This window comes from Stylophora pistillata, chromosome 4 (assembly GCF_964205215.1).
Source record: "Stylophora pistillata chromosome 4, jaStyPist1.2, whole genome shotgun sequence".
NCBI lineage: Eukaryota > Metazoa > Cnidaria > Anthozoa > Scleractinia > Pocilloporidae > Stylophora > Stylophora pistillata.
In genome coordinates, this window is record NC_142522.1 from 13,261,222 (window position 1) to 13,278,017 (window position 16,796).

At 39.1% G+C, this 16,796-nt stretch overlaps 1 protein-coding gene across 5 annotated transcripts in view; it reads left to right on the forward strand.

Moving 5' to 3' along the window:
• Positions 1-12,992, forward strand: part of LOC111329668 (ZZ-type zinc finger-containing protein 3) — a 51,027-nt gene extending 38,035 nt beyond the window's left edge. For 3 of the 5 annotated variants that reach the window (XM_088757199.1, XM_088757201.1, XM_088757202.1), the window contains exons 11-13: positions 11,559-11,594; positions 11,683-11,783; positions 12,037-12,992. In XM_088757199.1, coding sequence (XP_088613325.1) covers positions 11,559-11,594; positions 11,683-11,783; positions 12,037-12,202 — 303 coding nt within the window. In that variant the 3' untranslated portion in view covers positions 12,203-12,992. Of the gene's footprint in view, positions 1-9; positions 104-11,558; positions 11,595-11,682; positions 11,784-12,036 lie in introns of those variants that run through there. The other 2 variants (XM_088757200.1, XM_088757203.1) reach the window with 2 other exon arrangements.
• The last annotated feature ends 3,804 nt before the right edge of the window (positions 12,993-16,796 follow it).

A 16,796-nucleotide genomic window follows, 5' to 3' on the forward strand; every position in this document is an offset into this window, starting at 1 on the left:
ACCATTCAGGTTGCCCAGCCGCTTCCTGTTCGACTCTAGCTATAATGTCTTCAAATGCTTTCTTGGTGTACTGTTGGCCGCTTGTCAACCCCCCAAAGTTAGATGTTCCAAAATTGGTGGGTACTTGCGTTAAGGGTACCGATGACAGTAACGGAACACGCCTCGCCATGACACAACTCATAAAATGAAGTCTCACGTTTAACAAACACACTTTTTATTTACAACATCTACTACTCATCATCATCTACATCTAAAGGAGTTACTTCCACACAATACTTTTGTTTGACCGTACCCCCGACAGGTTTCAAACCTAGCAATTCTTCTAACACTCGCTGTTTTGGTTTTCCTGTTAAAATGTTAAAAAAATTTACCACCTTATCAAGGGGCATCTTGCCTATTTCATTTGAAAGACTTCGCAACTCTTGATCAGTTGGTACACCTTCTTTAATCTTAAACTCTTCAACTAAAAAGAAACAAAAGTAGACGACTTGTCAAACAACTTAGTATAAATGTAATCATAAATATTACCTAATACATCTTCCGACATTTCTAATTGTTCTGCAAGTGTTCGTAGTATCGTGGGACCACACATGATACCCACTTCGGACCACTGTTCAATTGAAAGGCCAAATAGGATGTCTGTTGTCACATCTATGAATGCAAACATTTAATGTTTATGTTTAATTCTGGAAACATGTCTGCCGCCTGTTTTGCACCAACACAAAACCCTGTGACCAATCCATTGGGAAGGTGAAAATAAGTACACACTTTATGAAACTCGTTCTGTGGTAAATACAATCCAATCGGTTCTTTCAAGTGTTCCACTGTAACAAAATGTGTTTTCTTTCAGTTAATAGTTCAACAATATGGTCTTAACATGATTACTTGCACTGGGCGTGGTGGTTTCGTATCCCACCAAGCAAAAAAATCTTTACAGATAAAATCCCTACACCTCAGATACATTCGACCTGGATTATCCTTTGATTTAGACGCAATAAGGGTAGGATCATACCCACATGCACATTTCATCTGGGCAATACGCTCTAGCGTAAACCACTCATGACCCTGCCTAGTTACATTACTGTAATACTCTTCATGCATATCCATTTTACAAAAACATGGACAGCCTTGTACGTTACATCTCAAAAATTTGTCTTTCACATGTTCTTTCTTACTGTGAAGTACTTCCATCAACGTATCTTTGTGAATGGGGCAAAAGTGGGTCATGGCTGGATCCAAACTGTCCAACAATTCTTCTAAATTATTATAGGAGTATTGCGTACCTCCAACACCCACTGATCCAGCTGATCCTCCAGCAACCACTTCAGTACGTTCCACGACTTCGCCATCTTTTCCCAATGTCACGTTAGGGTGATCTACATCCAGCTTTGGTTTCTTGCCTTTTCCTTGACCTTTGTCTTTACCAGCTTTCAACGACAGATCGTAAGGTGCAGCACGTTTTGGAGCAGGTTTCTTCCTTGGCGCCTTCTTTGGAGCATTCGTCTGTAATGGTTCTACTGTCTTTGGAGGTTCTTCCATCTTTTCCTCGCACAACAAGCTTACGCCTTCTGGTGGTACCTTATTATCGTGCATTACGCCATGTTCAACGTCAATCTCTACGTTACTCATCTTGTTTTCTTCTTCTTCTTATCTCCCTTCTTCTCCTTTCCTGCGGCAAGATGACTTTCTCCTTTCCTACTCCGTATTTTTATACTCTACTCTTTACTCAACCCCAAATGCATTACCCACTATTCACCTTCTCGTCCAATCATGGGGGTACCCCCCTCCCCCTCCCACCTCCATGTGACCACCTATCTCCCATTGTTGTATGGGTATATCTATCAGTCAGAGCTCAAACTCGATCATTCAATCATGAGTGAGTTCTCCTATGATCTTGATGACCAAGATCTCATTCGAGCTGCCGAAGATGCAGAAGCTACCATACAAGTTGGGGGAGCTTTGCAAGGTGATGGACGCGGTGAATTTGTATTTCACATGCATCCCTATGCTGAACGCCAAAGTCCCGCCATGGGCGTCTTAGAAAGACACTATAATATGCGAGTCCAACAGCGAGGAGACTTCGACACACACCAACATCTCGCCTCTTCCATGGCCAACGGTCTACATCGTTCTATCATTGATGTCATTGATCGTCAGCAAATACCTGACCAAGATCGCGTCTATATTAACATGTCTAGTCGACGTTTATCTCACGCCATGAACTACCGAGGACTACAAGCTCAAGAATGGGTACAAGGTGGTGATAGGGTCAATGAACTGCTGCGTCACATATCTAGCGCCCTCAACTCTAATGAAAATTTTGAAGTCGATGATTCCTTCGAATTGTCGTTTACACAAGTCAGGCGCAACGTACAAGGTACTGGTAAAAAGAGAAAGATGCGACCCGGTCACAGTAATGTGACTACCTTCAAAAAGAAAAAACGATGTGTCATCAGCATTGAAAACGACGACACGATGTGTTGTGCCAGAGCCATCGTCACAGCCAAAGCCAAACTTGATAATGTCAGTAATTGGCGATCTTATGTCGCAGGCTACAAGGCTCAAACCACAGCAGCCATACAGTTACAAATTGAATCCCAAGTGCCATGCCAGCAAGCGTGCGGTGAAAACGAATTAAAACAATTCGCAGCAACCCCTACCTTGCAAGACTACCAACTCTTAGTTGTAGATGCTACGCGCAAACATCGTGTCTACACTTATGGAGACTACAAGCCAGGTAAACAAATCTGTTTATTGTACACAGAACTCGAAGATGGTCAAGGACATTATGACACTATTACTAGTCTTCGAGGTTACTTTGGAAGTTCTTATGTGTGTAACAGGTGTTATAAACCCTACGATCATGAAGGACAACACCAATGTAACAACAATAAAGAACGATGTCCTGCCTGCCAGCAAGATGTGTGCACAGACTACTTGACTGCCTTAAAAAACAAACATTCTTCCTGGGATCAATGTCTAGAGTGTTACCGCTTCTTCTTTGGTCCTGACTGTAAACATCAACATAAAGAACATACCCAAGGTGGAAAACACGTTTCTACCTCTAAACAACCCTCTGTATGTAAGTACCGCAAAAAGTGTAAAGAATGTTTAAAGTTACTAGTAGGTACTAAAGAGCAAGAACAACATATCTGTGGTTTTGTAAAATGTCACTCTTGTAAAGATTATGTAGATGCTGCCACGCATCAATGTTTTATTCAAGTTGCTAAGTCCCCTGAAGAAGAAAAAGAACTCAGGGGTGATGATGATGAGGAAGATGACGAACCTCCCGTATTAGTTTTTTTTGACATTGAAGCCATGCAAGACACGGGTAAACATATTCCTAATCTAGTTGTAGCTTCTACTAGCGAAGAAGATGAATTTGTCATCTTTAAGGGCGATTCTTGCGTTCGTGAATTCTTAGAGTGGTTAGACACACTTACTGAAGATGATACTCGTAAGGTTACTGTCTTAGCTCATAACTTTCAAGGTTATGATGGTTATCATGTAGTCCATGAATACCACCGTCAAGGGCGAATCGTAAGCCAAGTTAGAAATGGAGCCAAATTACTCCAAGTCACCATGGATAACATACGTTTTATTGATTCTCTTTCATTTTTTCAAATGCCCTTGTCAGCATTTCCTAAAACTTTCGGTCTGACTGAAGTTAAAAAGGGCTTCTTCCCGCATTTGTTTAATGTGCCTGACAATCAAGAGTATCGAGGTTCCATACCCGACAAATGTTTTTTCATGCCTGAGACCATGTCTGTTAGCAAGCGAAATGAATTCGACACGTGGTATGCCACACAAACCCATCTCCATTACGATTTCCAAAAAGAATTATTAGAATACTGTGAAAGTGATGTGTTACTTCTAAAACAAGGCTGTATGAAATTCAAAGAAGTCTTTGAACCTCATACACACTTTGATCCTTTCACACACATGACCATTGCCTCCGCTTGCAACAGAGATCTCAGGCAAAATCGTATGGAACCCGATACTATTGCCAATGAACCACTTCATGGTTGGCGCAGTGATATCAAACAATCCACGGTAGCTTTAGAGTGGCTTCATTGGATCTCTGAAGAGACGGGTCGTGACATTCAACATGCCCGCAACTCTGGTGAGTACCGCATCCCACATACTCACTATCATGTAGATGGGTACCATGATGCTTCGCGCACCGTGTACGAATTCCACGGATGTTTTTGGCATGGGTGTCGCACGTGCTACACCAACAGGTATGAGAGTCACAAACGCCTTAATGATCGTACCTTTGATGACGTTTACAAACTTACTGACTTCAAAATCAAATCTCTGAAATGCAGAATGTACAATGTGGTTGAAATGTGGGAATGTGAATGGGAGCGTCTCAAGCGCACTCGTGACGACATTCAAAGTCGTGTCGCAACCTATCAATTCGTTGAACCACTTAATCCTAGAGATGCCTTTTGTGGTGGGCGTACCAACGCCATTCAAATGTTTAAATCAACCCAAGACACTAGTGACGATAAGATACGTTATTACGATTTCACTTCTTTGTATCCTTGGGTTAACAAGAATGGCAAGTACCCTATTGGTCACCCCACCATTATTTCTCAACCCACCACAACAGACATCTCTAGTTATTTCGGTATTGTAAAATGTGATATTTTACCACCAAGGCGTCTGTATCATCCCGTTTTACCGCTACGTCAAGGTGGTAAATTAACGTTTCCTCTCTGTAAAACGTGTGTACAACTAGAGCTAGAAAAACCATTCTTACAACGTACTGCTACTTGTACACACACTGATGCTGAGAGAACCCTTCGAGGTACCTGGTGTACACCCGAGTTAATGAAGGCCATAGACATGGGTTACACCATGATTCATGTCTATGAAATTTGGCATTTCCCACAAACTCAAACCGGACTGTTTAAAGACTACGTCAACACTTGGCTTAAACTCAAAGAAGAAGCCAGTGGTTGGCCTAGTCATGTGGGACATGATGAGACATTAAAAGAACAACACATACGCGATTACCAGCAGCGCGAAGGTATCCAATTAGATCATGCCAAAATTGCTAAAAATCCAGGGTTAAGGACACTTGCCAAAATGATGCTTAACTCTATGTGGGGTAAATTTGGACAACGTACTGACAAAACTCAAGTCAAAGAATTCAATGATCCCAATACTCTCTTTCAATTCTTAGAAAGTGAAAATAATCGAGTCACATACGTATGTGTTGCAGATACCGACGACCGAGTTGAAATTCACTTCAAAGTTGCTACTGAAGATGAACTTAGTTCACCCAATCTAAACATCTTCATAGCATGTTTCACCACATGTTGGGCACGTCTCAAATTGTATAGTGCCCTCGAACTCTTAGGAGAAAGGGTACTATACTTTGATACGGATTCGGTTGTCTTTGTCTCCAATTCAACATCCATAGATCCACCTCTAGGAGATTATCTTGGCGATTTCAAAGATGAACTCCCCGCTGGTGATCACATTGTTGAATTTGTATCGGGTGGACCCAAGAATTATGCCTACAAAACCTACAAAGGTAAATACGAATGCAAAGTCAGAGGTTTCACATTAGACAGTACGGGAAGTCGCCATGTTAACTTTCATGTCTTGAAACAAAATGTTTTACATGATCTTACTACACCCTTAGATGAATCTACCACAACCGTTGATGTACCTATTCCTTTCAAAATTCAAAGACATCCCAATGATTACTCTTTATCCACCATTCAAATGAATAAAAAGTATAGATTAGTATACGACAAACGTGTTGTCGATCAACACACATTTAAAACCTACCCTTATGGTTATTACTAAAAAAGTAACGGGACCCGAGATTACGCGTTTGGGTTTCGCGGGTTCGGCAATTCTGCCTCCCCGATATACTGTTAAAGTTAAACTAGTATTTATATGCTACATGTATCACACTGTAAACACTTGTGAGACATCAAATAAAAGTCTTTTTTACTATATGCCATGCGTGTTGTAGTCTTTTCGTTGCTATGGAGATAGTTGTCAATCACTTTATGCTTGTTGCTAGGCTTACCCGTTGCTATGAACTCTGCGTATACGGGCGCATAGTACTACTGCCGCCGAGTAGACAGAAATTCCAATGTTGGTAGACAGCGAATGAAAAGGAAACAACTGCTGCTGGTTGCACGAGAAGGCCGATACTTAGATCCGAGAATGCCATGCAGCGGAGAAGGAATTTGGACGGAGGATTAAGGGAGGACTCTTTTCGAAGTGCAACAAGGATAAGTGCATTTCCCAATGTTGCTGTTATGGATGATGCAGTGTTTAAAGCCACAAAAACCCATGTGAAAGGGGCAAGATGTGAAAAGTCCCGAATGAGGTAACAGTGGAATCCCGGTATTGATGAGTAATTGAACATATTTTTTAACGAGGAGGTCAAGGTAATTGCAATACTAAAAGTGATTCTTGGAACTATTACCAGAAACTTCGTGATCGGACGAAAATAAAAGGAACTAATTTTTTTCCTCTTGTACTGTTTTCGAAGTAACACTGTTTACCTCAAGAATCGCGGTTGATATTTGAAAAAAAATATTTGTAAATTGAACATCTGTCATGAAAAATCAATAGAGTGCGAATAATTATCAACGGGATCCTAAGATTAAATCCCACCGTAATGTAATTGAATATTTTATTGAATATAAAGTGAGGCTTATATTGGTGACAGTTCTATGCTCTGCCAATCTTCCTAGTAGGGATCTCGCGACGTTTGGTAGAATTATTTACAATTTGTCGAAATACTTATCTTTGAAATTCCGTTTTTAAAATGGCGTTAATTGAAGATATTTTTTTAGGGCACAGGGATAAAAAATTAAAAAAAGTAACCTCTCTATTTGCTTATCCATTAGAATCCGCAGAATAATCAATGAGTGCTGTTTGTCCAAATTTCACGGAATGAAATGAATTTTCTATTAAATCAAACATATTGCATTGTCAAAAGGAAATGAAGTTGGTTTTTGTAATATTCATGGAAATTGAAAGGACCACACTATGGAGGAGTAAATTGTTTTTTAAATTTTTCTGCAGAGGTAAGGGTGATTACATGTAGTTAGCTCGATGTCGCAAATGTTTATGTTTTGAAATTTCACGGAGTAAAAACTCTTGGTTCCTTTTTAGTATTCATGTAAAGTACAGTTTTGCTCACTCGTGGACTTTTGTGTTCATCACTACCAGCTGTTATTGTACTTCTTTGAATTATTTTTGGATGCAATGGAATAAAAGCAAGGTGCTAACGGAACAAAGGAGCTATGTCTGTTAAGATTTTGCTCTTTATAGATTGTGGGCCTTCGCTAAAAGTATTTGTGTGACAGGAAACAGTCGTTTAATTCTTTCTCCATTTTGTTCGCGTAATACACCTGTTGGAGGGACCCTTGAAACGTCAATAGCCTTTACAGTACAGTTTTTTGAAAATTTATGGGAAATTATTGACCGAGGTTGAAGGATTTCAGGAGATCTTTTAAAATGTGAATAAAATCGAAACCTCTTATACTTTTTGACTTTTTCGATGTCCCAGAGCATAGTTTGAGATTTGACACTCCGAGAGAAGTAAATACGATGAGGAATAAAGAAGCTTTTCATTTTATGGAGGCCGAGATGATTTTTCAGCTCGATGTGTTATATATGATTTAACGTGCTGGTTCCAGTTCGGTATTGATTCTAGGGAAGTGCTGTTTTCATCTCAAGCATATTTAGTATTGTTGTAATCGTGCAAGGGAGCAGCGGAGTACCTTCGTGAAAATCACTTCTGTTGTCATCAAACACCGTTAATTACTTTTCCTTGCGACAGACTAACAGGCAGCAATTATTGATAAATAGAGGTACCTCCATAAGGAGCATATTGATTTCAGCTTCTGTTTTATTTATTACTTTTAACACTAGGAATGAGCATTTCTATTCTGAAGCGTAAAACGTTGCATTGTCCATGAAAACCCTCGCAATTGCTTGGTCTCTTGAGTATAATTAATGACCAAGGGAAATTTATGAGCTACTCGGACAAAATTTGGAATATGTACTGAAGAGAAGTAAAAATATTTTTGATAACTGTGCTTTTTATGTCGGTCTGCCTATGGGGTAAATATGATTCAAGTTTTGTTTGTGTTGTGAAAAGGTTATGTGAAAGGAAAAATTTTTGCGAGCAACCAAGAAACGAGCCAAAAACTTCTGTCAACGATGTGGATCGAAGGGAGGGATCGCTATCCCTTTAGACATGCGCAGTTAAGTTTACAGGTGGTATTAATCAGCATAGGCGTTGCCAGGAGATTTGTTTTGAACGGAAACTGAGTGACTTGAATGACTTTATAGCAAAGTGAGTGTTGCGGACCCGGCTTTCAAGATGATTTTAGGTGACCAAAGGTATGAAACTATTTGTCTTGACTGTTTCGTTTGGCTTGACGCAACATGAGATAAGGTTGATTGATGAAACTACTTCATTTGGCTATACTGTTTTGTTTGACGTCTCCTGGCGTCGTTAGTTCTGAGGCTAGTGTCAGCGTCTCTTTAATTTGATTTACTTTTACCGCAAGGTTTTATATTGACTCGACAACACGCCTATTATTTTTGTTTCCATTGACTTGATTTCATTAGACTTGAGTGCGTCGAATTGACATCGTAGGACATAATTGACATGAAATTATTACTGCCCTCTAATCATGACATCCCAGTTGAAACACTTTGTTCAGAGCCCAAGATTATCCAGAATTTCTTTAACTGCATTTCTAACATCTTTGATCTTCCAGTAGTACAGCATGGGATTAACTGTAGAATTTAAATACAGCAAAGTTGTGGTAAACAAGTTACCTGTTAAAGTAGAAAAGCTTGGAGAACTGAAATAAGATTCAACAGTATTAAGAATAAAAATCGATACGTAAGGAAAGTAGCAGATCATCATCGCACCAAAAACCGATAGAGCGCTGGACATTGTGTTTTTGTATCGCACCAAGTGCAAGGCTGAATTCCAATGGGCTGGCCTTGTGGAGTAATTTGAGCTTGGATGTGATTTCTGAGAGTGACATAGATTCGCGTGTAACAGTAAGTGGAGACGACAAGCCATAAAGGCCACATTATGGCATTGAAGACGCGAGAAGCGAATGTGTTCGTCACTAATAAGACGCAGGTTCCTGTGGAAACCAGCAGTACCAGAACAACTAGAACGCGAGCTCGTTTGATCGTCACAACTTGGCGATATCAGATTCCCAAAGACAAAGCAAGAAGCCTGTGCACACTAACTGCGATGGTTGTCAGAACTGAAATGTCACACATAAATGAGGTGGAGAGGAGCCAGAGTTGCTCTATGAAATAGCAGTGATCCATTGTTTCAAGGAAACAAGAAGAAATGAACTAGCTGCTGTTGGCTGCACAAGAAGACCAACCGCGAGATCCGAGAATGCCAAGCAACGGATAAGTAATTTGGACGGAGGATTAAGGGAGGACACCTTACAAAGTGCAGCCAGGATTAATGCATTTCCCAAAGTTGCTGTTATAGATGATGCTATGTTTTTCCCTGTAAGAACCAATACTAGAGCGGAAGCCTGCAAGGAGTTGCTATGACTAATATTAATTTGGTTACAGATCGTTGCGTTATTGACCATAATCAAACTGCGAGCTTGCGATCTCTCCCAGAAATTCTTGAATGAAAGTTTCAACGTCAAACCACTTTGCTGACTTGCCAGCTCTAACTAAATTTCCGTCACCAACAAAAGCTTCTCCTTTTTGGTCTTTGTTAAATTTTAATTTTAATTTTGTCTTTGTTAAATTTCCGTGACCAACAAAAGCTTCTCCTTTTTGGTCTTTGTTAAATTTTAATTTTAATTTTAATTTTGTCTTTGTTAAATTTCCGTGACCAACAAAAGCTTCTCCTTTTTGGTCTTTGTTAAATTTTAATTTTAATTTTAATTTTGTCTTTGTTAAATTTCCGTGACCAACAAAAGCTTCTCCTTTTTGGTCTTTGTTAAATTTTAATTTTAATTTTAATTTTGTCTTTGTTAAATTTCCGTGACCAACAAAAGCTTCTCCTTTTTGGTCTTTGTTAAATTTTAATTTTAATTTTAATTTTGTCTTTGTTAAATTTCCGTGACCAACAAAAGCTTCTCCTTTTTGGTCTTTGTTAAGGTTTCATTGCAAGCTTGAGTTCTTTATATCTTGTGAAAAGCTCACAAGTACACACACTTATGTTGTCTAGCAGTTTATAACTAAGTCTGCCTTATTCAGTGAAGGTGCAGGAGAGCCACTTTTGTCCACGAGCCCCCACTGATGTTTACAAGAGATGTTCTGAGCAATTTACGAAATTGTTTTTAAAATGAAGATCTGCTCTTTGGCATTCAATAGATTTGAACGAAAAAAAAACAAGCTATTTCAATCGAAACCTGAGATGCAAGAAAGCAATTTTTACTTGGATTCTGCTCTACTGTTAGATTGACCGTCCTTTTGTTTTTCTCTTCAGTTTTTTTTTTTTTTTTATTCGACTTCTCTCAGGAAAATATATTTTCCATGATTATGTAATCAATTTATCTACGTAACGTGCCTCAATGACCCCTGAGAAAGATTCTCCAGTAAAGTCATTCCGAAAATGAAGTGTTCAAGTTACCATCCCTTGTGAGACGCAGAATAGCCTGATGGGGATTGCGAATTTTTTTCCAACAGTTACGCTCTGTAACTGTTGGAATAGATAAAGATCTGTTTTTATCTCAGATCTTTATTGACATTCTTTTTTTAAGCAAAGTGAGCGAAATCAAATCTTTTAGATGATCTGCACGATTCTGAGGGAAGTGAAATGTTTGATTTTGTAACATGGTGCAAATTTTGATAATTTTGTTTTTATCCGAAAGCTAGAACCTTTTTGGTCATGAAGAACTGAGAATAAAAAAAAAAAAATGGATTGATTTCAGGTTCATCATTGACCCAAGCATGTTTTTCGAAAGCCAGCTTGTATTGAACAGCCTGGAAGTTATTGAAAACAAAAAAAATAAAGAGAATGAATGACTGTGCCTCTTTCCAGTGAAACAGCGAGATAGTGTTAGCATCCGTCTACATTGCACATAACAGTACTTAACTTTGCCCAACACTTAATATGATGAAACAAAAGATCTGAACTAATCAAAGCACCGCAAGTTTAACTTTCGTTTTTGATTTTTAAACAGTGTTGTCTTTTATAACAAAGAAAAACCATTAAATCCAGAGTTAAGAAATGTATGGCAAACGTTTTGTAATAATTCTCGGGTGTGTTAGTGTATTTTAGGACTTTTTTATTTTAATATCTTTGAAACAAGTTATATAGGTGACGATCTTCGCAAGCGTTACATTTGGCCTACTTTACGCATAAAATCTATCACATTTAGGAAACGGGAAACGGCGAAATTTTAGGTTGTTTGCACACTACACCTCTTGTGCAATAGTTTATTTGTGGACAAATGTTATCGGTGCATGAAGGTTTCCTGTTCCAAAGCTCAACAGGTAGCCCCCACAAATATTTGTCCAGTCCATGTGTCTTATTTTGTCCTTGACTAACTCCTTTTTCAAATTTTTAGCGAAGTGAGATGTCTGTCCAGCACCATGGCTTCATGGTAAGTTAACAAGGTTGTGTTTGTTTGTACAACGTTTGGAGAGTAGTAATGTATTTGCATTTAAACAAGATGCTGTTTTACGTTACAGTGTGATGGCTGCGGAATGAATCCAATATCAGGGACAAGATGGCACTGTACTGACTGTTCAAAGGACGCTAGTGTTGATTTTTGCTCAGAGTGCGCTGAAAGGTAGATTATCGAGCTGTAATCGCCATCTTGGAATTTCAAGTATTATTTATTCTTATTTTTATGCCCAAAATCAGGGAAAAACGACTGGGAGGAAAGTTTTTCTCGATAGCAGATGATCATGCATATTTTTGTACACCATTTTTCGTCATTACCTTCTTTTCTTACGTGATATCGTGTAGTAAAAATTATCACAGTGACAGATAGACTCCCCATTATGCACCGCTTGTTCACTAATTTCCAATCTGTTTTCCAGTAGAAATGTGAATGTGGGTGTCCACACAAGTGAGCATCACTTGGAACCAGTAGATTGTAGTTCTACGTTTTTCGTGGACGGGGACTATCTTGGACTCAGCAGAGGCAGCACTAGTGTTGGTTATAATTACCTGGATCCTAATTTCCTACCCTCTACTACCAGCTAACACAGGAAGAAAACAAGGTGTAAAGCACTTTAACCAATATGAGTCAAGAAAGACATTATACGTAGGAAAATTCGAACACAAGAAGTGACTTAGGTTCCTCGTCTTGCTCCTGACTGGTTACTTTTAGAGCATGCTTGTTCTGATTAACGGTCACTATGAGATTATTGTGGAAAGAATAGTTTCCAGATGTCTCATTTTTTTGCCAGAAAAACATTCTGAATAGTTTTTGTTCCTAAGGAGTTTCCGATAAGGCTAGTCAGACCTGAGCTAAATATCTCTAGGAATAAATCAGCCAAAACGCGGCAAAACGCGGCGAAACAACTTACAGCGCTGTGTGATCTTAACCCAACCGTTGCAATCCTGGTTTGCCTTCAATCCTCAATCAGAAAATGCTCTATCGCCTCTTTACTGACTCGATTTGACCGCAGCCCATGACATTTTTGTTAGAGATGCGAACCGACGAAATCTGATAAATTCCAATTTTAATGTCGTATGACAGAAGCACCGAAAAAAAAAATACATCAAAACTTGACAACTTCCGAAGCCTTCATTAGTTAACCTTCCCTCCTGTTTACATCAATCCAGTTTTGAACTGTTAATGAGTCCATTACTTGTTCGAAGCATTACACAATGTCAAACTGAATTAAAAAAGCGAGCTGTTTTACACCAAACAGACAGGATCTCATGTCACTGTACTGTGTTAGATCTCGACAATTTTCTGTGTAAGGGTATACTGTTACCAAATTGGAATCCTATTTATTTCTTATTTTAATAAAGCTTATTTTCTTCAGGTCTGTTGTAAGTATGAAAAACAATGCGCGATTTAAAGAACAAATTATCTGTTAGTCCTTTACGACCGTGTACCTTGAAAATATTGCTGTAATTTTATTGAGCCGATTGCCTAATTTATACCTGATTTGCAAGAACAATTCTATTTCGTTGGAGATGACTGTAATTTCAGTTGGGAACTAAAACTTTGCGCTCTCGAAAAAACAGTAGCAAGCCAAGAAAGATTATATTTTCAAATCACTAATTATCGCGTTATGCAGAAGGAACTACACGGTGAATGATCCATAGATGGTTGAGTGAAGAGAGAAAACGAAGAAGACGAGTAGCCCTTATCGCATTTACAACCACTGTACGAGAGCTCAGCGGACTTTAAAGTTTCGAAACGAGGCTATCGGGTCACACAGGTAAAACTTTCAAGTAAAATCGAAGCAAACGGCTACGTTTGGAGGCATTTTTATTCATTTTCTTAAGGATACAGTGTGTTCTCGTCATGGTTAGACATTGTACTGCATACGGATGCAACAGTCTATTCAGTGAATCGGCAACTGACGAGATCCACAAGATTAGGATCGAAACCGCGGTCTTGCCAAACACGTTCAACTATCAAACTAGAGGCGAACAAAACGGACATAACAAAACCTCTCAAATAAAGCACTTATAAACGACCAGATTAATTTACGGGTAAAAGGGCTTAAATTCATTCCAACACCCGCTACAAAACAAAAACAGATCAGACAACAACTATTGTCTGACTTTGATCAGTTCGCAAGGAGAATGCGTCTGATTTACATATTCCGAGGGGAGGGAAAAAAAAACCCATCTCTGCCGCGTCAAATCTACATGGATACCATCGATACAAAAATAAGTAGCCCCCTGAAAGCTATTTAGAGGAGGTTAAAAGTGACCTTTCAGAAATAGAAATTACAAAGCCAAAAGATAATTTGCTTCCGGCCGAACGCAAGGCGCTGAGGGCCTTGAAACGCGAATGAGTTAAACCTCAAGAAGGCCGACAAAGGAACAACCGTAGTCATGAACAAACGCGACAAAATTTGGCCGTTCCTTTCCGAAATGACAGCCATTCTTTCAATCTTCCTTTCGTGATGCCAGAACAATTACCACTAAGAATTTTAACCTTTTCCATGGCAGAAAAAAACGCAGATTCCAGAATTATCTGGTCAGACATGGAGTGTTTCTGGTGTTTCTTGAGAAACGTTGACCCGATAGCCTCGTCCTGAAACTGAAACTCCGCGGACCCTTTGCATTGCAGACACAAATGCGATAAGGGCTATTGAGGTATGAGAATGTTTCCTTTTTGACCGGGGGAAGAAAATTTTCTTCGGATAAGCTTTTCTGAGAAAACAATTGCGGATCGAGGGCTATTCGCAATTATTAAAAACTGGATCATTGGATAATGTAATTCAATACTTTTTATTGGCATAGCCATTATGGTATATGACCCATTAGCATATACTAAAACAGTGGATAGCATTGAAGGCGCGCTCTGATTGGCTAGTCAAACTCCGAATATCCTTTGCTATTTACCTTCAAGCAACTCGGGAAAAAATGGCGTCCCGGTTTGCATCCGTGACAAGCGAAGAATTCACTCAAATTAACGACGAAGCACTGAATTAGCGACTGAATACACAAAGAAAGCGACTTAATTTGGTTTGGCCGTGTGTAAAGGTAATGGTTTAAGTTTTTAGCCCGGAATTTATCGATAAAAACCAACGAGAAAGGTTTTGTTTACAAATGCAAATTAATCTTACGTAACCTCACTTGTTCACTTGAAAATCAAAGTTGAATGATATTTTTTACAGTGGTGGTGTATATTATCTCACTGTTTTAGTATATACTGAAACAACTATTCACCTCAGTGTCGGTGGTTAGTGGTGGATATTTACCTCGCCGGTTCGCGGCACGGTAAACATCGACCACTAACCACCTCTACTTCGGTGAATAGTTGTTGGATATACCATAATCTACAAATATGATAAGCGTACGCGTCAGCTTAAAATTAAAAGGGAGCTATAAAATTGAAAAATTTAATTTAACGTTTTTAATAAAACAATTATTCCACTCGCGCTTGTTGGATATGAGATGATTATAGCGAACTCGGCGCTACACGCCTCGTTAGCTATCTATCATGTCCTATCCAACGCGCGCTCGTGCAATAATTGTTAAATATTGATATCTGCTAAGGGAAATGTTTCTTACAGCAGCGTGCATTTATCCAAGCGCGCGTACGAGCTTGTAAGCACTTGAACACTTCTGTAAACCTGCAAAAATTAAAAAAATAAAATAAAATAAAAAGAAAATCGGTCACAATGTTAGTTGCGTTGTTCTCGACTGATGACATGCCCATTACGTGCCAGCATTTGCGCATGTGCCGAATACGAGGAGGATATCAAATATGGGCAATTTCCGAATTACTTTTGGCCTCTTTTTCAAAACGAGGCCTGGTACTCAACCATTCTTGTGAAAATGAGTTTAATTTGCATGTGAATGAAACTTATAATCATATGGAAAAATGAGCACTAGGACTCGTTTTGAAAATGAGGCGAAGGGTAATTCGGAAATGGGCTATTCGCTTTTTGTACCGAGGAACGTCTCGGTGTGAGATAAATTAAATGGTAGAGATCACAAATGCCACCATTTTTCAAACCCATAAACTGCCGGGAACCAGGCTTACGCTTTATTCAGGGAATGGCCCTAATTGGCTATTTCGTATACTTTTTGTACTTCATGGCTCGATGAAACTCGGCCCAGCTTGGTTCTTTCCGATATCTTCCTCAATTGTCTTCAGCGGGTTATTGAAATGTCGGTGTCGGAGCACGAGAAACTCTTTATCGAGCCAGTTAAGCTATGTATGGAACAAAGATCTACTATTTCGCGCGTCCCTGATGTTTTCTCAGTTTTTCGTAGTCGATCTAGAGCAACATCCATGTGTGTCATTAAGAAACGTACGACTATTTAACCCAGACCGATTTTCGTAAAAACACCAAGCTGTTTGTTTACCACTTTGAATATTTTCGTTCGCTTGTGACAATATCTAGCAGAAAGTGACCAGGGCTGACTTTTTTCCGGCCCTGTTTCACTCCTTGAAAGAGTTATTTTCGATTGAAACCGACGATCAATAGTGAAAATGTGTAATTGTCATGTACCATATTCATTACTTACTTGATCAGAAAAAATACGCAGATCGAGTTCGTCCATAAACAACCTTAACTCCAATTTTCATTCATTATTCATAACTTTATTTAAGTAAGAGTCTCCTCGTTCACTTTCGTAATTCCCTGAAATGGAAAAGAAAATCAACGTTTCCAAAGGCATAAACACCAAATTCGAGAATTTGCCTCGCTTTCATTATTAACAAATGTAGTTCGTTCTTTTTAAGATTTTAATTGATACAGGAAGTTGACAGACGCCTTTGGCTTGTCCCGCGGAATCCTATGGCTTTCCTTATCTCCACGATTCCCTTCAGGGACCATTGCTTCCCTGCGTGAAATAGTATCTTAGCTTTCAGTGGCGCACAGCTTCCATTTGAATTATTTTGCCGTCTGGTTTTCCGTAACTTTGTTTACTATCACAAGCCGCCGACAGGCCGTCGTATCATGTAGAGACTGTTTTTGTCTCTTTACTTAAAGGAAAACCATTAGCGTCTAACATAACTATCTTTCGTTTTCGTATGTTTTTCTGTCGGTTGATAGATTTCAGAGGAACCAACTGCGTATTTGAATGAATACTACCACCGCTCTGAGAAAAATGTTGTCTTCATACAAAGAAAAAACCTCTAAGAGTGTATACA